The sequence below is a fragment of the Oncorhynchus clarkii genome, chromosome 3 (genome assembly GCF_045791955.1).
Source record: "Oncorhynchus clarkii lewisi isolate Uvic-CL-2024 chromosome 3, UVic_Ocla_1.0, whole genome shotgun sequence".
Taxonomy (NCBI): domain Eukaryota; kingdom Metazoa; phylum Chordata; class Actinopteri; order Salmoniformes; family Salmonidae; genus Oncorhynchus; species Oncorhynchus clarkii.
The window spans coordinates 47,083,637-47,111,397 of record NC_092149.1 but is presented as its reverse complement, the minus strand read 5'-3'; the positions used below and the strand labels follow the sequence as shown (position 1 = coordinate 47,111,397).

General features: G+C 41.4%; 1 protein-coding gene across 4 annotated transcripts in view; it reads right to left on the bottom strand.

The window, feature by feature from the left end:
• LOC139396223 (collagen alpha-1(XVIII) chain-like) overlaps positions 1–27,761 on the bottom strand; it is a 173,204-nt gene that overhangs the window by 25,629 nt on the left and 119,814 nt on the right. For all 4 annotated transcript variants that reach the window (XM_071143381.1, XM_071143364.1, XM_071143369.1 and 1 more), the window contains 16 exons: positions 17,667–17,788; positions 16,978–17,004; positions 13,466–13,672; positions 6,238–6,264; positions 6,044–6,106; positions 5,794–5,877; positions 5,451–5,501; positions 4,657–4,785; positions 4,275–4,337; positions 4,066–4,110; positions 3,145–3,276; positions 2,662–2,733; positions 2,530–2,556; positions 2,279–2,377; positions 435–470; positions 74–163 (listed from right to left, as the gene is read on the bottom strand). In XM_071143381.1, the coding sequence (XP_070999482.1) occupies positions 74–163; positions 435–470; positions 2,279–2,377; positions 2,530–2,556; positions 2,662–2,733; positions 3,145–3,276; positions 4,066–4,110; positions 4,275–4,337; positions 4,657–4,785; positions 5,451–5,501; positions 5,794–5,877; positions 6,044–6,106; positions 6,238–6,264; positions 13,466–13,672; positions 16,978–17,004; positions 17,667–17,788 (1,274 nt within the window). The remainder of the gene's footprint in view (positions 1–73; positions 164–434; positions 471–2,278; positions 2,378–2,529; positions 2,557–2,661; positions 2,734–3,144; positions 3,277–4,065; positions 4,111–4,274; positions 4,338–4,656; positions 4,786–5,450; positions 5,502–5,793; positions 5,878–6,043; positions 6,107–6,237; positions 6,265–13,465; positions 13,673–16,977; positions 17,005–17,666; positions 17,789–27,761) is intronic.

Below are 27,761 nucleotides of genomic sequence, written 5' to 3'. Positions count from 1 at the left end.
AGTGTCCAGAGGGGTAGGGTCTAGAGGGGCGCTGGGGGTAAGGCCTAGGAGTTGTTTCGGTACAGGGCCTTACACTGCTGGAGGGCTGGTAGATGATTTGTCCTGGTGGGCCGGGTGGGCCTGGTGGTCCAGGCTGTCCGTTTCCATCGCGACCAGATTCGCCCTAAAAACCAGACCCAAGATAACATCAGCCTTAGGGACAAAGACATGCTGGTGATGAGCATAAAAAAACATGGGAGTGGGTGGAAGTGGCCCCTAATAACTGACAGAGGGTCAGATATTTTCTCATCCCTCTGATGGTTAATTGGTGGTAGGTTGTTACAGTTTTTGAACACAATATCAGTGTTAAATGGTCAAGCTCTAGGCATGTAATTGACCTATTATTAGGTCTCCTGAATTACATTTTAATTATATGAACATTTGAAAATACTCACCCTTTCTCCTCTGTCCCCGCTGTCACCCTTTTGTCCCTGGAAATTTAAAAGGAAAAAAAAAAACCATAAAATAAACTGAGCATAAAAAGAAACGTCCTCTCACTGTCAACTGCATTTATTTTCAGCAAACTTAACATGTGTAAATATTTGTATGAACATAACAAGATTCAACAACTGAGACATAAACGGAACAAGTTCCACAGACATGTGACGAATAGAAATGGAATAATGTGTCCCTGAACAAATGGGGGGTCAAAAGTAACAGTCAGTATCTGGTGTGGCCACCAGCTGCATTAACTACTGCAGTGCATCTCCTCATCATGGACTGCACCAGATTTGCCAGTTATTGCTGTGAGATGTTACCCCACTCTTCCACCAAGGCACCTGCAAGTTCCTGGACATTTCTGGGGGGAATGGCCCTAGCCCTCACCATCTGATCCAACAGGTCCCAGATGTGCTCAATGGGATTGAGATCCGGGCTCTTCGCTGGCCATGGCAGAACACTGACATTCTTGTCTTGCAGGAAATCATGCACAGAACGAGCAGTATGGCTGGTGGCATTGTCATGCTGGAAGGTCATGTCAGGATGAGCCTGCAGAAAGGGTACCACATGAGGGAGGAGGATGTCTTCCCTGTAACACACAGCGTTGAGGTTGCCTGCAATGACAACAAGCTCAGTCCGATGATGCTGTGACACACCGCCCCAGACCATGATGGACCCTCCACCTCCAAATTGATCCCGCTCTAGAGTACAGGCCTCGGTGTAATGCTCATTCCTTCGAAGAAGGAAATCCGACCATCACATCTGGTGAGACAAAACCGCAACTCGTCAGTGAAGAGCACTTTTTGCCAGTCCTCTCTGGTCCAGCGACGGTGGGTTTGTGCCCATAGGCAACGTTGTTGCGGGTGATGTCTGGTGAGGACCTGCCTTACAACAGGCCTACAAGCCCTCAGTCCAGCCTCTCTCAGCCTATTGCGGACAGTCTGAACACTGATGGAGGGATTGTGCATTCCTGGTGTCACTTGGGAAGTTGTTGTTGCCATCCTGTACCTGTCCCGCAGGTGTGATGTTCAGATGTCCCGATCCTGTGCAGGTGTTATTACACGTGGTCTGCCACTGCGAGGACGATCAGCTGTCCGTCCTGTCTCCCTGTAGTGCTGTCTTAGGCGTCTCACAGTATGGACATTGCAATGTATTGCCCTGGCCACATCTGCAGTCCTCATGGCTCCTTGCAGCATGCCTAATGCACGTTCACGCTGATGAGCAGGGACCCTGGGCATCTTTCTTTTGGTGTTTTTCAGAGAACATAGAAAGGCCTCTTTAGTGTCCTAAGTATTCATAACTGTGACCTTAATTGCCTACCGACTGTAAGCTGTTAGTGTCTTAACGACCGTTCCACAGGTGCATGTTCATTAATTGTTTATGGTTCATTGAACAAGCATGGGAAACAGTGTTAAAACCCTTTACAATGAAGATCTGTGAAGTTATTTTGATTTTTACAAATTATCTTTGAAAGACAGGGTCCTGAAAAAGGGACCTTTATTTTTTATTTTTTTGCTGAAAATTCCCCCACTTTTTAATATTTAAAAAAAAATCACTGTCAAGAACAGATTGAACAGATTAAATCTAGACAGGCTTTCAATTTCAGGCCAGCTGCACTACACACCAGCATGTAATCAACTAATCATGACCTTCAGTCTGGAGCAGATGTGTTCGTGTTGGGCTGGCGCAAAACCCTGCACACCCAGAAGATTGCCAAAACCTAAGTTGCTGTTAACTACACGAGTTAGAACCCTTATGTAGATATTGTGAGGTGGGAATGTGGAATAAGGTTCTGACATACATTAGGACCAGGGAAACCGTCCAACCCTGGTCGGCCATCGCTTCCCTGTGGTCCTTCACTTCCCTTCTCACCAGGAATACCAGGGAAACCAGACCTGCCCTAAAAATACAAGCCCTACGTTAAATTGAAACTGATCACAAAAGAAGAATTCATGATACAATATTGAGATGGCTTGCAATGTGTTGTTATGTCAAAACAATATTTATTTCTTGATAAAATCATATGAAATTCAACCAAAGAAAAGCTCTTACTGGTAGGCCAGGGATGCCAGGAGGACCCTGAAAGTGAACAGAAAGAAATCAGAATCAGTAAGAAAATCTATGAAAACGGCCAAATTCCTACAATGGATCAAAAAATGAAAGCCTGCTGCAGAGGACACCCACCTGTTGCCCCTCTGGTCCTCTGGCTCCAGGAACTCCATTGGCCACTCCCACACCAGAGCCTTCCATGTCATCCTTTACACACACCGAGATAGAGAGAGAGAAAGACTAAGTCTCTAAGGGCCGAATCCTAACTTTAGATTTGCACTGACATTGACATCAACCCACAATAACACTAAAGTCAGAGTTATGTGTGCGAATCTCATTCCTTCGTCCCTTAATACAACCAGGATAACGGGCATTTCCATAACCACTCATGACACCCCAATTAATGTTCAAATAGCCTACTAAGGTTACCCAAAAACATTTTTGTACTCAAACTAATCAATAAAATGTCACTGAATTAGTTTACAACAGGGCACCGTTTACAGATAAATTCACAAGCGAAACTGCCGATACTATAAAACTACTATGAAACACAGCATTAGTAATCATGCATCGTTAAGACCATTGAGATGGGTAAACCCGTCCCTGGTGGATACTCACAAAACCAACACGATAGCTTGGTCCGGGGGGTCCTGGTGGCCCGGGTTGTCCCATTGGTCCCATTGGTCCAGGGAGGCCAGCCAATCCACCCTGTCCTGGTTGCCCGGGAATGCCATTCAATCCCTGTGCACCCTGTGGAATGTCAAGATTCAAAAAGAGTAATTATCATATTGATGAGATATTGTTCCACTCGTTGGCGTTAGTGCTGCACCTGAGCAGGCATTAATTGTCAGCAATATGCAAATAATAAGATCCAATCCACACACTACCAGTTGGACACACTTCACACAGGTATTAATCACATTGTAGGGCAACGTAAGCAACATTATGAGAAACTGACCAACTGCAGATATGGGACAGTTGAAATATAGTCCCCTAGCCTGAAACATAACTTAAAGTTCATACACATATGCCAAATGGATTGCCAACTCTGGTCCTGGAGAGCTACTAGGTGTGAAGGCATTTGTTCCAACCCAGCACTAACCAGTAACTCTCCAGGGGACTGGGAGCAGGAGACGTAGGTCGTGTTCATTAGGGCACGCCACAGAAAACAATATAAAAGGTTTTGCAAGAGAAGTCCAAATAGCCCCTCCCTGTTTCAGTCAGTTTGGTTCCTAATGAACACAACCTTGCCCTAGAGACACAGAAAGTCCACTCTGCCATGCTGGTGACCTGGCACCTCCTGTAGATTGGCAGGTGTATGAGAGGACGATGACATAAGAGAACAGGTTGGAGAGATAGCTAGGAAGGTACAAGTAGAAGCTTTGCATGAGAAAGAGAGGCAAGTTTGAGCCCTTGCAGAGTACTGTACATAAACCCTGAATCTTTCAATAGGCCATTAAGTTTATTTACAAATCTGACCTCTGTGTTTTCAATAGCGTATTTGATTGAATAAAGTAAAGTAAAAGGCTCGGTGCCCACCTTCGCTCCGACTGCTCCTGGAAGACCGAGTTCACCTGGATCACCCTGTAGATTAGAAACGTAGAGGTGATAAACTGGTCCCATTCAATTCCCATAGGTATTGCTCTTCATAAAACAATCAATGATGCCATTTGGTAATGACACAAGAGGCCATGAAGAGATGTAAAGAACTAGATCATTAGAATCACTCAGGTTTTTTTCAGTCTCACCTTCTCTCCCCCGGCCCCTGCAGCTCCTGGGCGACCATCAGCACCAGGCAGGCCGTGTAAACCCTAAAACGCGCAGGTTTACGACTTAATGTCATGCTAATTAACTTAATCATCACATCATAATCATAATCATTACACTTTGCGCACTGTATCAGCAGTGTAGTTGGTCAAATGACTTTTGGTTATACTTAATAAGTAAAAAATACAGGCATTTCACTGCAGAGGTCACCTTCCTTCTTACACTATGATAAAGGACAGTACATCCATTCGAAATAATTAGGGATAAAAACAGTCAAATGCTTATGACTTTTATGGTTGCATTGTGGTATGTTAGATGAAAGGCAAAAGAATGGAGAGAAGGGTGCATTTCCTGAGGACCTACCGGTTGACCAGGAGCACCATCCTGTCCTGGGGGACCTTTGGGGCCAAATACGCCAGAGACCCCTGTCCCAACAACAGAGGTACCTGGGGCCCCGGGGAGGCCAGGAGGGCCAGGCAAACCAGGCAGTCCCTACCGCCCCCAGAAAATACATCATGATTATTGTGCACATAATTTTAGCCCATTCAACCCCCCCTAAACAACTGTTCCCGCAGTTTGTTGCTGCAAAAGAGAATGTCCAATTCTCAGTCAACTTTGTAAAATAAAGGTAAATAAATGAATACATTTTTGTTTGAGTAAACTGCTCACAAATGTCAACAAACCCTAGTATGTACCCTAGTAATCCTAGTAAGGACAACATATCTTAAAAGAAACATACTGTAACAAATCATAGCTTGCGATGAATTACAGCAAGGAATGCTTTCTGCTCGACATTGGTTGAGTAAATTAATGCCTTTCCAAATTGCTACTTCCTTCAAATTAATTTCACAGCTTAAGTCGCGTTCCACTTTGAGGTAGGACGCTGTACGCTCGAGTTGGATGTTTGGTCAGAGGAATACATAAAACATAAATCTGTACTGGGTTTGGGGTTGTTTATACAGGTGTAGTGGCGCACTAACACCGCTTCGGGGTGAAGTTTCCCCTAGGTGCAAATCTAGAATCAGCTTTCCTTCTCCATATCCAAATTGTAACCATTAGGGGGGGGGGGGAAATGCAAAACTGACCCAAGATCAGTGTCTGTCTAAGGGCATCACCTAACAACTGCGGATGAACCAGTGTGAGAGAAGTGGACTTACCCGAAGTGTCTCCAAGTCAGGGAACCCAGAGCCCTCCATGTCTGCAAAGGTCTAAAACAAAGAAGGTGAACTAGCTCAGACACATAATAGAAGTCATCATGCTCCATGGTGTTTACCTTGCAATTACATACAGGTCATATGTATCTACTGTAGCTCTGCTGACACCTTCTCCCCATTTGAAAGAATTTAGCTAAAATATGATTTGCCGATCGCAACTGAACATTTTGGTATCAACAACCCTGTTGTGGTAGTTGCTTCAGGGTCCTTTGCTATCTGCAAATTGTTTGTAGAAAATACAAAACTAGGACTTTCGATAAAATGACTGGGGTCAATGTAGACTCACCGGCCGGTCGTGTCTGGTTGGCGCTGGTTGTCCGGGGGGCCCTGGAGGTCCCCTGGGGCCTGGCTGGCCCTCACCACGGTCACCCTGTGGGGCAGACAGACATGATCTGTTTGTGTTGTCTTGCCAACTCCTATGTTCAGTGTCATGCCAAACAACCATAACAGTTGGTTATACAGAACAAAACAGATCTGGGACCAAGCCACACGATAACAGCTTCTCAATACAACAATGCCATGACAGAATATAGTACCTTCTCTCCTTTGAGCCCGGGGTCTCCTGGGATTCCAGGGAAGCCTGGCGGTCCAACAGGGCCCTGGGTAAGAGACAGAGCAGACTAGCAACTTGAGCCATGCAAATACTTGACCTTTAGACAAACCATCCTCACTGCACCACTAGTTATCCATTAAATGGTAGCTTTCAAAGTACATTAATTTGTCAACCTACTTGAGATCCATCTTCACCTGGATCACCCTGTGAAGAAGAGGAAAATAAAACAAAAATTAAAATGGATACTGATCAAAAAGGAAAATATTTAAAACCTGAAGACACGACGGGCCAATTGCATCCACTGTTTGTCACTGTTTTATCTCCAGGCGATCTCTTGTTAACCCTTTCAACTCCATAGCCATATAAGAACACCTATAATTGCATTGCTAAATAGTAGGCTATTTGGGTATGCCAAAATATAAACCTTTATAATACGTGACATTTCTATCTTTGAGTATTTTTGTAATTATTTATTTGAGTAACTTTTTTATTCTATTTATTTACCAGGGGGTGCTGCAGCACCCACAGCAACCTTAGTTCCTGCAGTTTTGTGTTTTGAATGAAGTATTGTACATCGTTACCTTTTTAAAACCATCCTTTACAGAATACAATTTTGTAGGCTATCCATAAATAGTAGTTCATGAGTGCACAGAAAGTTTGGGAAAGTCCCTGTTCATCTTAACTTTGTCAGTGACCAAACCCCCCAAAAATACATGCAGTGCACAAATACAGGCCAATCAAATCAAGCTGTGCAAACAAACTGAACGATGATGGTTGGAAGATTTTCAAAAATAACTTAATTTAGTTCAAGATGTATTGTGAAAGAAAGGAAATTAAAGCGATTTGTGTGAAAACAATGGTGACGGAAGAGACTGACCAGTTCTCCTTCAAGCACAGGAAAGGTAACGCAAGCTTTGCTTATCCCAGATGTTGGAGGTGGCAGCCTACAGAAACTCTGCCTCGAGCTTGAGGAAACATTCAGTGGTGTAAAAAGTACCCCAAAGTAAAGATACCTTAATAGAAAATGACTCAAGTAAAAGTGAAAGTCACCCAATAAAATTCACTTGAGTAAAAGACTAAAAGTACTTGGTTTTAAATATACTTAAGTATAAAACATACATGTAATTGCTAAAATATACTTAAGTATCAAAAGTACAAAAACAAGTATAAATCATTTCAAATTGCGTATATTAAGCAAACCAGACAGCATTAATTAAAAAAGGTTTTATTTTTTATTTACGAATAGCCAGGGGCACGCTCCAACACTTACACATCATTTAGAAACTAAGCATGTGTTTAGTGATTCTGCCAGATTAGAAGCAGTAGGGATGACCAGGGATGTTCTCTTGATAAGGGTGTGAAATAGACCATTTTCCTCTCCTGCTAAGCATTCAAAATGCAATGAGTACTTTTGGGTGTCAGGGGAAATAAATAGTAAAAAATAAACTTTTCTTTAGGAATGTTGTGAAGTAAACATAGTAAAAAATATAAATAGTAAAGTACAGATATCCCAAAAAACTACTTAAATAGTACTTTCAAGTATTTTTAATTAAGTACTTCACACCACTGGAAACATTGTAGAGGTAAGATAACTGGCTAGCTATGAATGCTGAAACATTTCACTATGGATGGCTTTAGGAGCTATTATAGCTAGCTATCTAATAGTCCAACTCACATATGTTAGCATTTGCCTAGTTGTATAGCTTGCTAATATTAGCAAGCTATCCTTGCAGCTAAGTTAGCTAGTTGGCTACAAGCCATGCAAGTAACGTCGGCAGTCTAAGGTTAGCTAACAACATTAGGCTAACTTCAGCAAGTAAGTGAACTAGCTAGCTAATATTAGCTTACTTGGTCATGACATACAGTATTTAGAGACCTATAATTTTTTGCTATGTACTTTATCTGTGAACTTTGTCAGAGACTCAGTGGCCGGGTCCGAATACCCATACTTGTGTCCTAAATAGTAGGCTGTTTGAGTATACGAAAAAAATTGAAATTTCGATAGAATGCAACATTTAGAAAATGTAGTATACTTTAAATGCAGGATGTCACACTCATTTCGGCTTTGACAACAGCTGATTAATTAGGTAAGGGGAAGTGCTACTGAAATTAATGAATAGCGGCAAAAGACGCAATCACGCATCACCACATTCTCAGTATGCGAAAATAGGATGTTTAATGGTAGAGTATGTGACATTTCGGAAACAGAGTATGGTTTAAATGCCAGGATGTTATACTCACTTCAGCTCTTCATCTAGTAGAATACAATGCATGCTTTTTCCACAATGCATTGAAAGAGCTGGGCTGTGATAGGCCCTAATTCTCTAATTAGGAAGATGCCGAAGCTTCTGAGGTGGTGTTCAAATGTAGGCTAAGTAGTCTTGTTCTCCTTAAAATAAACACAAGTGTCTTTGATAACAGAAGTCTGTTTTTCTTATTTTTTAAGTGAAATTATTTTTTCTCACTGAAAAGTGTATTGTTCTCTTATCCTTCAAAGCTTTTAAATGACACTGAACAAAAAGATAAACGCAACATGCAAGAATTTCAAAGATTTTACTGAGTCACATTTCATATAAAGAAATCAATCAATTGTAATTAATTCTTTAGGCTCTCCCCCCTCCCCTCCGGCACAGACCACAATCAACAGCCTGATCAACTCTATGCGAAGGAGATGTGTCGTGCTGCATGAGGCAAATGCTGGATAACCAGAAACTGACTGATCCACACCCTTATTTTTTTTTTAAGGTACACCACATTGCAAATAGTTTGTGGACACCTGCTCCATGAACATCTCATTCCAAAGTCATGGCCATTAATATGGGTTGGTCCCCCATTTGCTGATAAACCAGTCTCCACTCTTCTGGGAAGTCTTTCCACTAGACGTTATAAGATGGCTGAATGGAAGCAAGTCCCAGCAGCAAAAAGAGCATTAGTGAGGTCGGGCACTGATGTTGGGCGATTAGGCCTGGTTTGCAGTCGGAATTCCAATTCATCTCAATGGTGTTCAATGGGGTTAAGGTCAGGGCTCTGTGCAGGCCAGTCAAGTTCTTCCACACTGATCGACAAAACATTTCTTTATGGACCTCGCTTTGTGCACGGGGGCATTGTCATGCTGAAACAGGAAAGGGTCTTCCCCAAACTGTTGCCACAAAGTTGGAAGCACAGAATGTTCTAGAATGTCATTGTATGCCGGAGCGCTAAGATTTCCCTCCACTGGAACTAAGAAGCCGAGCCCGAACCATGAAAAACAGCCCCAGACCATTATTCCTATTCCAAACTTAATTGACCTGTTCTGTCCATTTATCGCCATTTACCCGTTGTTGTCTTAGCTCTCCTGATCAACACCTGTGATTGCTTTATGCCTCTCTCTAATGTCAATATGCCTTGTCTACTGCTGTCTTGGCTAGATCTTATTGTTTTATTTCACTGTAGAGCCCTCAGTCCCATTAAAAATGACTTAGATAGCTCTGTTGTCCCACCCCACACACGTGCAGACCTCACCTGGCTTAACTGGTGCCTCCAGAGACAAAACCTCTCTCATCATCACGTAAGGTTCACCTCCACTGTACTCACATCCTACCATATCCTTGTCTTACATTATGCCTTGAATCTATTCTACCACACCCAGAAATCTGCTCCTTTTATTCTCTATCCCCAAAGCACTAGACGACCAGTTCTTATAGCCTTTAGCCGTACCCTTATCCTACTCCTCCTCTGTTCCTCTGGTGATGTAGAGGTTAACCCAGGTCCTGTAGCCCACAGTTCCACTCCTATTCCCCAGGCGCTATCATTTGTTGACTCCTGTAACTGTAAAAGCCTTGGTTTCATACATGTTATCAGAAGCCTCCTCCCTAAGTCTGCTTTATTCACTGCTTTAGCACATTCCGCCAACCCTAATGTCCTAGCAGTGGCTGAATCCTGGCTTAGGAAGGCATTTCCATCCCCACGATAGAACTGCCAAAGGGGGTGGAGTTGCAATCTACTGACATAGTTCTGTCATGCTATCCAGGTCCCAAACAGTTCGAGCTTCTACTTTTAAAAATCCACCTTTCCAGAAATAAGTCTCTCACTGTTGCTGCTTGTTATAGACCCCCCTCAGCCCCCAGCTTTGCCCTGGACACCATATCTGAATTAATTGACCCCCCATTTATTTTGTATAGTTTGTACTGTTAGGTGGCCTAAACTGGGATATGCTTAACACCCCGGACATCCTACAATCTAAGATAGTTGCCCTCAATCTCACACAAATTATCAAGGAACCTACCCTACAACACTAAATCTGTAAACACGGGCACCCTCATAGATATCATCCTGTCTAACCTGCACTCTAAAAACACCTCTGCTGTCTTCAACCAGGATCTCATTGATCACTGCCTCATTGCCTGCATCCGTAATGGGTCCGCGGTCAAACGACCACCCCTCATCACTGTCAAACACTCCCTAAAATACGTCAGCCAGCAGGCCTTTCTAATCGACCTGGCCCAGGTATCCTGGATGGATATTGACCTCATTCCATCAGTAGAGGATGCCTGGTTATTCTTTAGAAGTGCTTTCCTTACCATCTTAAATAAGCATGCCCCAATCAAAAAATGTAGAACTAAGAACAGATATAGCCCTTGGATCACTCCAGACTTGGCTGCCTTTGACCAGCACAAAAACATCATGTGGCATACTGCATTGGTATCGAATAGCCCCCTTTTCAGGGAAATTAGGAACCAATATACACAGGCAGTTTGAAAGCTAGCCTTTGCTTTCCTAACAGAAATTTGCATCCTGTAGCACAAACTCCAAAAAGTTCTGGGACACTGTAAATTCCATGGAGAATAAGAGCACCTCCTCCCAGCTGCCCACTGCACTGAGGCTAGGAAACACTGTCACCACTGATAAACCCACGATAATCGAGAATTTCAAAAAGCATTTTTCTACGGCTGGCAATGCTTTCCACCTGGCTACCCCCCCTACCCCGGCCAATAGCTCTGCACCCCCCATTTCTCCTTCACCCAAATCCAGAAAGCTGATGTTCTGAAAGAGCTGCAAAATCTAGACCCATACAAATCAGCTGGGTTAGACAATCTGGACCCTCTTTTTCTAAAATTATCTGCCGCAATTGTTGCAACCCCTATCACTAGCCTGTTCAACCTCTCTTTTGTATCGTCTGAGATCCCTAAAGATTGGAAATTTTCCACGGTCATCCCCCTCTTCAAAGGGGGAGACACTCTAGACCCAAACTGTTACAGACCTATATCTTTCCTACCCTGCATTTCTAAAGTATTTGAAAGCCAAGTTAACAAACAGATCACAGACCATTTCAAATCCCACCATACCTTCTCCGATAAACAATGTGGTTTCCGAGCTGGTCATGGGTGCACGTCAGCGAAGCTCAAGGTCCTACACAATATCATAACCATCGATAAAACACAATACTGTGCAGCCGTCTTCATCGACCTGGCCAAGGCTTTCGACTCTGTCAATCACCACATTCTTATTGGCAGACTCAACAGCCTTGGTTTCTCAAATGACTGCCTGGCCTGGTTCACCAAATACTTCTCAGACAGAGTTCAGTGTGTCAAATCGGAGGACCTGTTGGCCGGACCTCTGGCAGTCTCTATGGGTGTGCCACAGGGTTCAATTCCCGGGCCGACTCTTTTCTCTGTATACATCAATGATGTCGCTCTTGCTGCTGGTGATTGTCTGATCCACCTCTACGCAGACGACACCATTCTGTATACTTCTGGCCCTTCTTTGGACACTGTAAACTAACCTCCAAACGAGCTTCAATGCCATGCAACACTCAATGCCATACAACACACACTTCCATGGCCTCCAACTGCTCTTAAATGCAAGTTAAACTAAATTCATGCTCCTCAACCGATCGCTGCCTGCACCCGCCCGCCCGTCTATCGTCACTACTCTGGACGGTTCTGACAATGACAAATACCTAGGTGTCTGGTTAGACTGTAAACTCTCCTTCCAGACTCACATTAAACATCTCCAATCCAAAATTAAATCTAGAATCGGCTTCCAATTTCGCAGCAAAGCCTCCTTCCCTCATGCTGCCAAACATTCCCTAGTAAAACTGATCTTACCGATCCTTGACTTTGGCGATGTAATTTACAAAATAGCCTCAAACACTCTACACAGCAAATTGAATATAGTCTATCACAGTGCCATCCGTTTTGTCACCAAAGGCCCATATACTACCCACCACTGCAACCTGTATGCTCTCATTGGCTGGTCCTCGCTTCATATTCGTCGCCAAACCCACTGGCACCAGGTCATCTATAAGTCTTTGCTAGGTAAAGCCTTATCTCAGCTCACTGGTCACCATAGCAGCACCCACCCGTAGCACGCACTCCTGCAGGTATATTTCACTGGTCATCCCCAAAGCCAACTCCTTTGGCCACCTTCACTTCTAGTTCTCTGCTGCCAATGGAACGAATTGCAAATATCACTGAAGCTGGAGTCACTAACTTTAAGCATCAGCTGTCAGAGCAACTTACCGATCATTGCACCTGTACACAGTCCATCTGTAAATAGCCCACCCAACTACCTCACCCCCATATTGTTATTTATTTATTTTGCTCCTTTGCACCCCAGTATCTCTACTTGCACATTCATCTTTGGCACATCTATCACTCCAGTGTTTAATTGCTAAATTGTAATTATTTCGCCACTATGGCCGATTTATTGCCTTACCTCCCTAATCTTACATTTGCACACACTGTATATAGATTTTTCTATTGTGTTATTGACTGTACGTTTGTTTATCCCGTGTGTAACTCTGATGTTTGTGTCGCACTGCTTTGCTTTATCTTGGCCAGGTCGCAGTTGTAAATGAGAACTTGTTCTCAACTGGCCTACATGGTTAAATAAAGGTGAAAAATGTATTATTATAATTGTTTTAATGACGGTGCCAGTGTAGTGTATCTGTGACCAACAGATGCATATCTGTATTCCCAGTCATGTGAAATCCATAGATTAGGACCTAATGAATTTATGTCAATGGATTAATTTCCTTACATGAACTGTAACTCAGTAAAATTGTTCCATGTTGCATTTATATTTTTGTTCAGTGTATATTATTTTTTTTGTGGATCCCCCTCCAATGTTTAAGAATATGGATAGCAACAACAGCATAAACACACTTTTAGTTACATGGATATACAATTTGCCAACACATGGCTAACTTTTGTTTAACTAGCTAAACAGCTGCTATACACTAATGTGGGTTAGTCAAAAAAATGAAAAACTATGTACCAAATCTATAAAAATATTGAGTACTTCTCCTTGCCATTATCATTCACCTGATGATAAAACAAGAGGAGACTTTTTTGGGGCAAAATATGATGGGGGTTGACCCCTGCTCTACTGGTATGGAGGTGGATGGGAACGGAAGCCAACTCACAGGCTCTCCGTCAGCTCCTGCGGGTCCCTCAGGGCCGGAGGCACCAGGAGGCCCAGCTGGTCCTCTTGGACCTGCCACCGTCTGAACCACGGAGCCGTCGCCACGTGATACCACCTCTGCTGCTGGCCCTGGGAGGCCGGGTGGTCCGGGGGGACCAGCGGGGCCGGGGTCACCCTTCGAGCCGGGGTAGCCAAAGCCTGCTTTTCCCTACGTAGACAACAGGACAATCAAAAAGTTATACATCTATGTTGTTTCCAAAGAATACCGTCTTGGTCGTCTTGGAGACAGAAAACCATTATGTTAGCTTCAGGAACAACTTTAAGATAAAATTGCATGTGTTGTACATAGCATTATGTGTATTATAATTCGTACATCATGCTACACGTACCAGATGTTGTGTAAATGTGACTTTCCCAAAAAATGATGATGATAGAGGGATTGACAATTTGTCTCAGTTTAGGTGGTGAATTAATTTCAACATACAGTGGGGCAAAAAAGTATTTAGTCAGCCACCAATTGTGCAAGTTCTCCCACTTAAAAAGATGAGGCCTGTAATTTATCATCATAGTTACACTTCAACTAGGTACAAAATGAGAAAAAAAAAATCCAGAAAATCACATTGTAGGATTTTTAATGAATTTATTTGCAAATTATGGTGGAAAATAAGTATTTGGTCAATAACAAAAGTTTCTCAATACTGTTATATACTGTTATATACCCTTTGTTGGCAATGACAGAGGTGAAGACTTACAGAAAACGTTTGACAAGGTTTTCACACACTGTTGCTGGTATTTTGGCCCATTCCTCCATGCAGATCTCCTCTAGAGCAGTGATGTTTTGGGGCTGTTGCTGGGCAACACGGACTTTCAACTCCCTCCAAAGATTTTCTATGGGGTTGAGATCTGGAGACTGGCTAGGCCCCTCCAGGACCTTGAAATGCTTCTTACGAAGCCACTCCTTCGTTGCCCGGGCGGTGTGTTTGGGATCATTGTCATGCTGAAAGACCCAGCCACGTTTCATCTTCAATACCCTTGCTGATGGAAGGAGGTTTTCACTCAAAATCTCACGATACATGGCCCCATTCATTCTTTCCTTTACACGGATCAGTCGTCCTGGTCTCTTTGCAGAAAAACAGCCGCAAAGGATGTTGTTTCCACCCGCATTCTTTGTCCTCCAAAACACGACGAGTTGAGTTTTTACCAAAAAGTTATATTTTGGTTTCATCTGACCATATGACATTCTCCCAATCTGGATCATCCAAATGCTCTCCAGCAAACTTCAGATGGGCCTGGACATGTACTGGCTTAAGCAGGGGGACACGTCTGGCACTGCAGGATTTGAGTCCCTGGCGGCGTAGTGTGTTACTGATGGTAGGCTTTGTTACTTTGGTCCCAGCTCTCTGCAGGTCATTCACTAGGTCCCCCCGTGTGGTTCTGGGATTTTTGCTCACCGTTCTTGTGATCATTTTGACCCCACGGGGTGAGATCTTGCGTGGAGCCCCAGATCGAGGGAGATTATCAGTGGTCTTCCATTTCCTAATAATTGCTCCCACAGTTGATTTCTTCAAACCAAGCTGCTTACCTATTGCAGATTCAGTCTTCCCAGCCTGGTGCAGGTCTACAATTTTGTTTCTGGTGTCCTTTGACAGCTCTTTGGTCTTGGCCATAGTGGAGTTTGGAGTGTGACTGTTTGAGGTTGTGGACAGGTGTCTTTTATACTGATAACAAGTTCAAACAGGTGTCATTAATACAGGTAACTAGTGGCGGACAGAGGAGCCTCTTAAAGAAGAAGTTACAGGTCTGTGAGAGACAGAAATCTTGCTTGTTTGTAGGTGACTAAATACTTATTATTAAAAATCCTACAATGTGATTTTCTGGATTATTTTTCTCATTTTGTCTGTCATAGTTGAAGTGTACCTATGATGAAAATTACAGGCCTCTCTCATCTTTTTAAGTGGGAGAACTTGCACAATTGGTGGCTGACTAAATACTTTTTTGCCCCACTGTATATGATGTGAAAAACAGGCAATTTGCTTCCAAATCAAGCAATGGATGACCGAGTTAAAATGAACTGAACAGAAAGGCTTTGACAATCCCATAACAGTAGTTAATAGAGTCTACACTAATCTGAGAAATATATTTAAGTACAGGGGGAGGAGAGTGCTTCATTCAGTCACGCCATCTTGATCAAAGTGCATTGACTGATTATAAACGAGGCTATTTAAAAAGTTATGGGGGAGACTGACAATAAAATGCTTTTTGGTTACAAGACAAAAGACTGGCACATGAACAAGGCATCTGGAGTGCCATTCATTATTATGTGTTTATTTGGAGTTTAAAAGGTAGTGTTGGCCCACATCCAGTAACTTTCACATTCAAGGTACAAAAAAAAGTTTTCATACCCCTTGACTTGTTCCACATTTTGTTGTTACAGCCTGAAATCAAAATGGATGAAGTAGATGTTCTTTATGACCCATTTACAAACAATACCCCATAACGACAAAGTGCAAACATGTTTAGGAATGTTTGCCAATTCACGTAAGTATTCACACCCCTGAGTCAATACATGTTAGAATCACCTTTTCAAGTAGATTTAAGTCATAACTATAACTCGGCCACTCAGGAACATTCACTGTATTCTTGGTAAGCAACTCCAGTGTAGATTTGGCCTTGTGTTTTAGGTTATTGTCCTGCTGAAAGGTGAATTCATCTCCAAGTGTCTGGTGGAAAGCAGACTGAACTAGGATTTTGCTTGTGCTTAGCTCCATTCAGTTTCTTTTCTTATCCTGTAAAACTACCCATTCCTTAAAAATGCACTATACAGAAATGGCTCCGCCATTGGCCTCATGGTGAAATCCTTGAGCGCTTTCATTCCTCCTCAGCAACTGAGTTAGGAAGGACGCCTTTATCTTTGTAATGACTGGGTGTATTGATACACCATCCAAAGTGTAATTAATAACTTCACCATGCTTAAAAGGATATTCAATGTCTGCTTTTTTTCTTCTTATTTACCCATCTACCAACAGGTTCCGTTTTTTGCAAGGCATATGAAAACCTTCCTGGTAATTGTATGTGTGGGGTACAGTGATGAGGTAGTCCTAAAAACACTGTTATTGCATACAGAGTCAATGCTAATTATTATGTGACTCGTTAAGCACATTTTTACTCCTGAAACTTATTTAGGCTTGCGTTAACAAAAGGGTTAAATACTTATTGACTCAAGGCATTTCACCGTTTCATTATGGGGTATTGTATGTAGGCCAGTGACAAAAATAAATCACAATTTAATCCATTTTAAATTCAGTCTATAACAACAAAATGTGGAAAAAATCATGAGGTATGAAAACTTTGATAGATAAATAGATAGAGAGAATTCCAATCTCTGTCGAATGCTTGTGCAATATTATGCAATGTTTCAACCTGAACGTCTTCGTCCAGACAAATAATAAACTTGCAGAAGCATTCAACAGTACTTGGAGCACAACGTTACAAGAATAGATCATTTGAACATACCTTCATTCCCTTTTCTCCAAGCACTCCCTGCAGGAAAAAACACACCCAAGAGAAAAGAACAAGTTAGCATTTGAGTATACCATAGACCTTCCTAATATTGAGTTGCACGCATCTCCATTGAAGTTGATAGAACAAGTGACATCTGTAAGGGATCATAGCTTTCACCTGGTCAGTCTATGTCATGGAAAGAGCAGGTTTTCTTAATGTTTTGAATACTCAGGTGTATTTTCAAATTGCCATACAATTTTAGTTTGTTGGAAAGCAATGAAACGTATGGATGCAGGCCTGTATGAGTTATTTCAAAAAACATACTTCCACACTAGCAAGTGTTGTGACATTGAGCATTGAGAATATATGCATAAGAAAGAATACATACAGTATATTCTGTATTCACTTCACTATCTGGATATTAAACTCCGGGTCTAATACACCTAGAGCATATTAAGCTGTTTGAGCTGCTGTTGGTGTATGAATGGTGCTGTATAAATAGACTTCAATGGTTGAAGAGAAATGTAAATTGAATAGACATTTTGGGCTGTCACCTTGATCACACCACAATGTTTTTAGACCAACCATGGTTGTTTCATGGAATTTTAACTACTTGATGTACTAACGTTGATATATAGACCACTGTTTAAATGTGTTGTCAGGCATTTTAGTAGTTTAAGATTGATTCTATAAGTCCGCACCTTCTCTCCACGTGCCCCTCCTCGTGTGCCTGACTCGGAACCAGAATCTCCCTTTGAACCAATAGGACCTCTGTCTCCTTTCTCTCCTCTGTCGCCCTTCTCGCCTCTAGATCCACCCTGGTCTGGAAAACAAAAGAAAGAAAGACAGAAAGAAAGGCAAAAGTTATTACCACCTGAATAACCCTTCATAGGGTTTAAATGGTATTAAATGCATGTGCAGTTTCCTTCCTCTCCGGCAACTGAGTTAGGAAGGACGCCTGTATTTTGTGTAGTGACTGGGTTATTGATACAACAAAGTGTAATTAATAGCTTCACCAAGCTCAAAGGGATATTCAATTCCTGTGTTTTTGCTTTACCTATCTACCAATAAGTACAATTGGAAAACCTCCCTGGTCTTTGTGGTTGAATCTGAGATAGTTACAGATAATTGTATGTATGTGTGGGGTACAGAGATGAGGTAGTTGTTTAAAAATCATGTTAAACACTATTATTGCACACAGAGTGAGTCCATGCAACTTATTATGGGACTTAAGCAAATGTTTACTCCTGAATGGATTTAGGCTTGCCATAACAAAGGGGTTAAAAACTTTTCATATTCAATATATTTGTAAAAACTTCTAAAAACAATTACATTTTGACATCATGGGATATTGTGTGTAGGCCAGTGACACAAAATCTCAAATTAATCAATTTTAAATTCAGGCTGTAACCAAACAAAGTGAGTCAATGGGTGTGGATGCTTTCTCTAGGCACTGTACAAGGACACTGTCTCCATCTAGTGGAGAAATTAAGACCTTCAACAAACAGCTTTGCAATATTCAACTTGTCCCTGGGGAGAGCAGGAACAAAGACTTGCACAGTCTTTCAGTGTAAATCTCTAAGATTAATGCACTACTGGAATGTACAATATATGTCCATTATTCATTAAATTCTTCAAACTCTGTCAAATTTGATGTTGATCATTGCCAGACAACCATTTAAGTCTTCACATAGATTTAAGTCAAAACTGGAACTCGGCAACTCCGGTACATTCACTGTCTTCTTGGTAAACAACTCCAGTGTAGATTTGGCCTTGTGTCTTAGGCTATTGTCCTGTTGAAAGGTGACTTAATCTCCCAGTGTCTGTGGAAAGCAGACTGAAAAAGGTTTCCTTCAAGTATTTTTTATGTGATTAGCTTCATTCCGTTTCTTTTTTATCCTCAAAAACTCCCAGTCCTTAACGATTACAAGAGTACCCATAAAATATTACAGCCACCACTATGCATGAAAATATGGAGATTGGTACTCAGTAATGTGCTGTATTGATTTTCTCCAAACACACAGTCCATTCGGAAAGTGTTCAGACCTCTTGACTTTTTCCATATTTTGTTACGTTACAGCCTTATCCTAAAATGGATTAAATAAAAAATGTCTCAATCTACACACAATACCCCATATTTCAAAGGAAATTCCTACTACCAAAGATTCTTATTTCCAAGGACTATACAGCTAATGCTCTGGCAAACCAACAACCAACAAAAGAAGCACAACAGAAACCTGAAAACACCAACGGAGTGAGTCATGTTTAGTCTGAAATCTACTTTTAAAGCCAAGAATAAATTACAATGATATATTTTACTTTATAAGGACTGAATGCTAAGATAAGGCTACCAAGCTTGCTAAGACAGAACAGATCCGGCTACAACTTCAATTAGCACTGAGGTGTGAAGTGAGAGACGTCAAAGCCCTTAAGCCTAATAATGGCAGGAGAGTTTCACAGCCTCCCCCACCCGAATGCAGAGGCATTTGAAGCCCCCTCTGTGCAGAGGTCTTTACAATACAGTACCCCTTTGATTAATCTATATTATGAACTGAAATGCAGCCAGGACACTTCAATTGTAAATGACCTCAATAAGAAAAAACAGTGTTGCTTTGATCACCTCAAAAGATATCCTCCTTGCAATCTCCTTTTGGACGTCGTAAAGGGCGATTTCCCGAAACGGAAGAGAAAAGAAATGGTGGACAGAGACCTGCTAGCTACGTTAGCTAGCTAGCAGGTATTTTCCTCAAGGAATCTGCCTCCCAACAAAAGCATCTCCCAAGCGGGTGTGACACCTACTCCCGTTGCCTGCTGCTTGGATTCCTCCTGGCGATCTGTTCAACGTCCGCCATGGCCTGTCTCCCCCTGTCTGGTACAGGTACCCCCACCACACACACTCGCACACACCGCAGACTTTGGACTGATCAGGATTTTAGGTAGGCTAATTAACTTGTGAAGCTTATTATGTGATCTTACTCAAACACTTTAATTAACTAGTATAGGCCTACTATTTATTTATTTCAAATCACATACTTTTATAGCCTACTGGACCCAAACTACTCTCTCAAGTTATCTTGTTGGGGCAAGTGACTCTGAACTAACAATGGCTAACCCCAAGTCGTTATATATTTTTTATTCTGCTTAATACTATTTGCTTCACGACTCCTGTGTGCTTTGTTAACTATGAACTTGCTTGTTTACCCAACCATGGGACAAGCTGTTTGTTCCCACACTCGGGACTCCCATCCTATTCTAACCACCTCTCGCCGGCTTTTAATTCATGTTACCTGATGAAATTTCTGTACAATATGATCTTATTGCCATCTGATGCACATTCAAATTTCATAGACCATTAACACTCCCTGTCCTCTGCCGTGCCCTGATTGTATTACTGCTTATGATATCTGGAAATGTTTATGTACACCCTGGACCATCTACTGTTGCTAGCCCCAATTAAGAACGTGTTTTGAACACTGAAGTTAATGTTTCTGGTTATAACCTTTTTCGGCAAGACAGATCTTCCAAAGGTGGTGGAGTGGCAATCTTGACCAAGGAACACCTTCAGTGCTCGATTGTCTAAACAAAGTCTGTCCCCAAACAATTTGATTTTACAGCCTGTGCTCATAATGGCTGCTCAGTGAAATTACCTGTCCTGATTTGTTATAGACACTTGCTAGAAAACATTAATGAGCAAGCCTTCCTGCATGACCTAGCCTCTGTAAATTGGTATAGAATCAGCTTGATTCTCGCTGTCAGAGAGGGGGAAAAAACAGGTTCAGCCCCTGGTTCGACCATGATCTGGCAGAGTTACTCCACCTCAATAATTCCATTTGGTGAAAGGCTCGGCATACGCATACTCAGGCTAACTGGCTCTCGTTCAGGCAGATGAGAAATAAGTGCAGCCCCCTCATTGCCAAGCCTATCTCTGACCTTTTTAACCTGCCTCTCCTCTCTGGAGAGGTTCCCATTGCTTGGAAGGCAGCCTTTATTTAAAGGGGGATTTTTTCTTAACTGACTTGTCTAGTTAAATATTTGTATGAGATAAATAATTGTTAATTTGACCGTGCGCCTTGCGGGTTTATACCATTCTCATTTACATTTTACTTTGTAAAAAGAAGCTGTTACAGGATTGTTTTCTTTATTGTAACTGTTACTAATCACATTTATTGTAAGAGACACCAGAACATGCTAAGTGTTGCTGTAGGCCTTTAGAATAATGCAAAACATATCCTTGACTCTATCCAAGTTTGATGAGCGGGAAACAAACAATGCCATTCTGCCTGCACATCCGGCCCATTGAAACTACACAAACTATCCCGAAACTAATTTCACACAATAAAAGTTATCCTACTGACAAGATTAAATTGACAATCTGTTGAGTGACAATACTAGGCTTATCAGTTGTCAAATTGTACATTAAGAGATGGGCGCATCTTGTAATTGAGAGATGCAGGGAAAGAGGCATCACCTTATCAAATAGTCCGTCAGAGGAAAAACATGCAGGAAAAACATTTTTATTCATATATAGTATCAGAAAGAGCATACTCTGCAGTTTCTATGACACTTACCTTTGTCAAATAACTCTCAAAACTCTCTCTTAAAGTAGGTGCAGCTCTATTTCCAAATGTCACTTTTTCCAAGAATATCTGTGATGTCCATGCATTCAGCACATGACCACTCGCGTGGCAGCATTGCTTCTTGCTACTAAGCAAAAACTAGCAACATAATACATTTAAAATTAAAATGTTATTCTGTCAATGTATGAATAGGCGTTAGAAACCAGACAGAAATTGATCATGGCGCACGTGACTTCAATGAACTAAATGAGGGTGAAGAGTGTGATTTAATTTGATTGATCTGAATGACGAGGGTGAAGAGGATGATTAAATTTAGAACAGTGTAATGATTATAAAGAATTGTGGCCGGTCTAATTATTTTATTATGAAAGGCTGGAAATGGTATATAAATCTGAGATCCAAATCCGACACTGGGTACAACATACAATGTTTGTAGTTCACAATGGCAAGCCGAACCAAACTAATATAATTTAGAGGAATTGGAGTCAGATGCAGGATTGGATATTGAGCTTGAAATCGACGTTGCTGAGGAAGAGTCGTCATCTGATTCTGATTCAGCTCGGTTCGGAAGTTTATGTGACATGCAGATGCTTCTCCTACGAAAGCTGTTATTTTACCTAAAACATCAGGTGTATGCCGACACCAGCTAAGTAACTCATGCAAAGATTTAAAGTGCAATTATGTGTTTTATCTCCAGTACATTGCCATGACTATCAGTTATGTAGCTGCTCTACTGATAATCTCAGTGCGTCCTTGCTGGGATGACACAATCAATCTACTGCCGGAGAATATCAACACCAAAACACATTGGTTCACCGTTCCACGGGAGCGGACAGTACACAGCATACCATAATGTTCTGAATAATGGCAAGGTCTACCTCTCTCCCTATTCCACTGAACCGCTTAGGCGTAACAAACACAAGTCCGACATTTATTGGAAACTGTTAAACTACCTGTTCACTACCCTCCTGCTCTCCAGGGATGTGCAACTCAATCCTGGGCCTAACATCACCGAGCCAGCGATACTCACCGGAGTGGAAAACAGTGGATGACCTCGTCCACTGATTGTCGCCGCTGCGGAACTGGGTGAGTGCTATGGTCCCATGGTTTCTCTCGACTCACCCGGCTCCAGGATGGAATTTGACTCTTCAAACATACCCAAGTCGCTATATGCGATCCCTGACTCTGCTTCTGGTACGCAAGTTGTTTTAATTAGTTCCCCGCATCCAGTGCAGGAGGGATTGTTAATTGCGCTAACGAACTGCCCCTAATCAAAACGGCCTAAACCCAGCCATCAGAAAAGTTTAACTTTTTTCAATGTGTCAATCACTCTCGAGTCATCTGGGACCCACGAGCTAAGCCCAACGGTCTACTAGTGTCATTCCAAAAAGTGATCAAATTCAACATCTTCTCAGACTCTAACCTTGACTTCCTCTTCCTTTCAGAGACATGGCTCCATAAAAACTCTCCATATGCTGCTTTGATTGTGCCTGGCTACAATGTTTTCAGGAGAGACAGGATTGAAGGAAGAGGGGGTCTGATGATTTACATTAAAGAACATATTCGATGTAAACAAATTGAGTGGTCATGTGATAATGAACTAGAATGTATTGGCCTGAACGTTACACTAAATGTATTTTACCCTTATTGGAATGTATAGACAACCTTCCACCCAAAGTGTGTTTTTTCATCAGTTTAGGGAATGTGATTTTGGGAAAGAGGTCATCTTAATGGGAGATTTTAACATTAATTATGAAGACAAGTCTTGTAGGAAAACCCTCAAACGGATCACTAATACCTTTGACCTAAAATAACAACTCAGTGTTTATATCCCAGGACAAATTAGCTAGAAACAACAAGCTAGCTAAATAGGACAAATCAGCTAGCAAGTGCAAGCTAACTAGCTAAATTGCCATACATGATTCATGCTTTTCAACCTGTCCCCAAATTAATGTCATTGGTTCACAGTTTGTTTTGATATTTAACCTGCGTGTTGTGATCGCGTTTGGTGTAGGGGAACAAAATACATTTATGCACGATAGCGCACACGCGCAGCCGGTTTGGGTTCCATGTAAGAGTGAATTAAATGATTTTGAAAACGCAATTAAGGGAATTAACTGGAATGATCTCTTGTCCTATACAGATGTGGAAGCTGATAGTCAGGTTTTTCTATCCACAATCCAGACTACAATAAATGGTTTCCTAAAGAAAATCAAATCCAATCCTGGCCAAAAGAGCACTCTTACTTGGCTAAATGGAGAAATCTGGAAATTGATGAAAGAACGAGATTGGCTCTAAAAACAGCCCTAAAATCAAAATTCGAGCATGACAGATGTAGGTTTACCATGTTGAGAAATAAGGTGATGAAAGAAATCAGACAGGCCAAGGCAAACATTTTTATTAACATAATTGGTGAAGCAAAGGGAAATTCTAAATTGATCTGGGAGAATCGAAAAAGGTTAATAGGGAAAGACCATAGTAACACCGCAAAAAGACTAGAAATCATGGTGAATAACAATCTAACACAGGATGCAGTCTAAATAGCAATAGCCTTCAATTCCTACTTTATTGACTCTGTCAGGGTACTGACACAGAACCCCTCCACTGGTTTCTTGGGCTCAGTGCTAGTAAATTACCCTCAACCCGTCTTCATCATAAGGGAGGTTTGTGAGTCAAAGGTGAACAAGATGATTAGCTCACTAAAGAACTCTAAAGCCAAAGACGTGTTTGGGCTGGACTTAAAAACAACAATGAGTCACTCATTGGCCCCATTACTAAGGTCACCAACACATCTATTGGTCTGGCGTGTTTCCAAGGGTATGGAAGTCGGCCATAATAACGGCTATCTTTAAATTGGGTGACCATGCTGACGTGAGTAACTACAGGCCCATTAGTATACTACCTGTGGTGTCGAATGTTCTTGAAAAGTGTGTAGCAGAACAACTGATTGCCCACCTCAACAACAGCCCCTTCACATTACACTCCAAGCAGTTTGGATTCAGAGCAAAACACTCCACAGAAACAGCCAACTGCTTTCTTCTGGAAAATGTGAAGTCCACGATGGACAAAGGGGGCGTTGTTGGGGCTGTGTTTCTGGACCTAAGGAAGGCTTTTGATACTGTTAACCATGAGATTCTCAACACAAAATTGTCCAAGTTCAACTTTCCCCCGATGCCTTGAGATGGATGAAATCATACCTTGAAGGCAGAACTCAGTATGTCAGAGTGAGCAATGAGCTGTCACTCACTCTTAGCTATGATGTGGGCGTGCCCCAAGGGTTAATACTGTGGCCCCTCCTTTTCAGCATGTGCATTAATGATCTGGCTTTTGTCTGTACTGGGTCGGAAGTTCAAATGTATGCAGATGATACAGTGATATATGTGCATGCAAAGAGCAAACAACAAGCTGCACAAGAACTCCCCACTGTAATGGTCCAGGTTACAAAGTGCCTCAGTGACTCGTGTTTGCATCTCAATGTGAAAAAAACTGTCTGCATGTTCTTTACAAAGAGGGCAACAGGTGCTACTGAGCCAGATGTCTATGTGTCAGGGGAGAAGCCCCAGGTGGTATCTGATTTGAAGTACCTTGGCATCATACTTGATTCCAACCTCTCTTTTAAAAAGCAGGTGAAAAGGTAATTCAAATAACCAAATTCAACATAGTTAATTTCCAATTTATACATTTTTTTTTTGACTACAGAGGTAGCAAAACTGTACTTCAAATCTATGACACTCCCCAACTTAACATACTGCTTGACTAGTTGGGCCCAAGCTTGCTGTACAACATTAAAACCCATTCAGTCTGTCTACAAACAGGCTCTCAAAGTGCTTGATAGGAAGCACAATAGCCATCCTTACTGTTACATCCTCAGAAAGCATGAGCTCCTGAGTTGGGAAAATCTTGTGCAATACACCGACGCATGTCTAAATGGCCTGGCTCCCTCTCCACTCAGTATTTTTATTAAACAGAAAACCCAAACATTTGGCAGCTGATCCACAAGGTCTGCCATGAGAGGTGACTGTATAGTTCCCTTAAGGAAAAGCACCTTTAGTAAATCCGCTTTCTCAGTGAGAGCTTCCCATGTCTGGAATACACTGCCATCAGACACACATAACTGCACCACCTATCACACTTTCACAAAAAACATGAAGACATGGCTAAAGGTCAATCAGATTTGTGAACATAATCCCTAGGTGTGTATTGCCTCTTTCCATGTTGTCTGTAGCTTGTGAGGTGTGGAAACACTTTGTTGCTTTTATGGATTTTGTCGTGTTGCTTTTTGTGCCATGTTGCTCTGTCTGTATGCTACGTCTTGCTTGTCCTATGTTGCTCTGCGTGTGCTCACTGCTCATGAATTGTCTGTATTGTAATTGTTTTTAATAACCTGCCCAGGGACTGCGTTCAAAAATTAGCTGGCTAGCTAAAACCGGCACTTTTACTGAAACGTTGATTATGTGCACTGTCCCTGTAAAAATAAATAAACTCAAAGGCAGGCATATACGGGCACAATACAATCAACTAATTACTTTTTATATCTTGTCATGAATATATTTCCACACAATTCATCCTTTACAATTGTTAATGCACTGGTGCTTTTGTTTAGGAATAGGGCAAATAATTTAACCTATGCACCTGGCTGGTTATATTATCATCTTTCTTGTTTCTACTTTGTCAAAAGAAGCTTTAACAGGACTTTATTAATTACTAGAACTCGACTACTAAACAAATCTAGAAATAAACTTTATCAAATGGATTACACTGAAATGTTTTTACGAAAATAGCCAACAGGCCTATGTTTTTTCTAAGACTTTGTAGAATAATACAAAACAAATCCTTGACTATCCATACTGAACAAAAATTTTAAAAACAACATGTAAAATGTTGGTCCCATGTTTCAAGAACTGAAATTAAATATCTCAGGAATGTTCCCTATGCACAAAAAGCTTATTTCTCTCAAATTGCATGCAGAAATGTGTTTATATTTCTGTTAATGAGCATTTCTCATTTGCCAAGATAATTCATACACCTGACAGGTGTGGAATATCAAGAAGCTGATTAAACAGCATGATCATTACACAGGTGCACTTTGTGCTGGGTACAATGAAATGCAACTCCATAATTTTATGTTAATTTCTTTACCATAAGCCACCTCCAACGTCATTTTAGACAATTTGGCAGTACGTCCCACCGACCTCACAACCGCAGACCACGTGTAACCACGCCAGCCCAGGACCTCCACATCCAGCTTCTTCACCTGCAGGATCATCTGAGACCAGCCACACAGACAGCTGATGAAACTGAGGTGTATTTCTGTCTGTAATAAAGCCATTTTGTGGGGAAAAACGTATTCAAATTGTCTGGGTCTGACTCTCCACTCGGTGGGCCTATGCCCTCCAAGGCCCACCCAACACTGTGCCCCTGCCCAGTCATGTGAAATTCATGGATTTTTATATTAATTTATTAATAAATAATGAATTTATTTCAATTGACTGATTTCCTTATATGAACAGTAATTTTTAGTACTCAATACATGTTAATAATATAAATCACCTTACTTTAAATGAATGGGCTTAACATGCTATGATATTTTGTATCTAATTTGCATACAATTGTATAAAAAGTTGTATTCTAATTTCATAAATTGTTACAAACTCTGTTTTGCATAAAGCATGAAGATTTGTTAATAATATGAACACCCTACCTTAAAATATTGGGGTTAAATTATTCATTATTTATTCCGTACTGCCTAATTTGAATGATAACTGCTCTAATTTGCATAATATAGTATTTAATCAAAGTTACTTCAATATTAATCTCAGTGTTCTACATCAGCCCTGAACATTTCATAACAACATATCTTGAGATATTGGACAAAATGTGTTGAATTTAAGAATTCAAAACTGGTGATTTGGTGCAATTATTGACTAGGGACTAGCATTGACCTGTCGGCAACCTTTCTGACATTTTCGATAACTTGATAATAGGATAATATATCTCAGCCATGGTAAGTCCTATCCTCATGGAATAACGTGTTGTATTCCTGATAAGCTTCTCTGTAACGTGGAATACAAAGTATAACACCAGAACCACAGTACCCTTTTGTTGACCAATACCCTATAATTTTCTTAAATCTTTTGAAATTGTGGGAAGTTAGTTGAATCAAAAGACATTCAAGAGACATTGTAAACATTATTTTGGTTAGCTAGCTAGCTTTCGTTA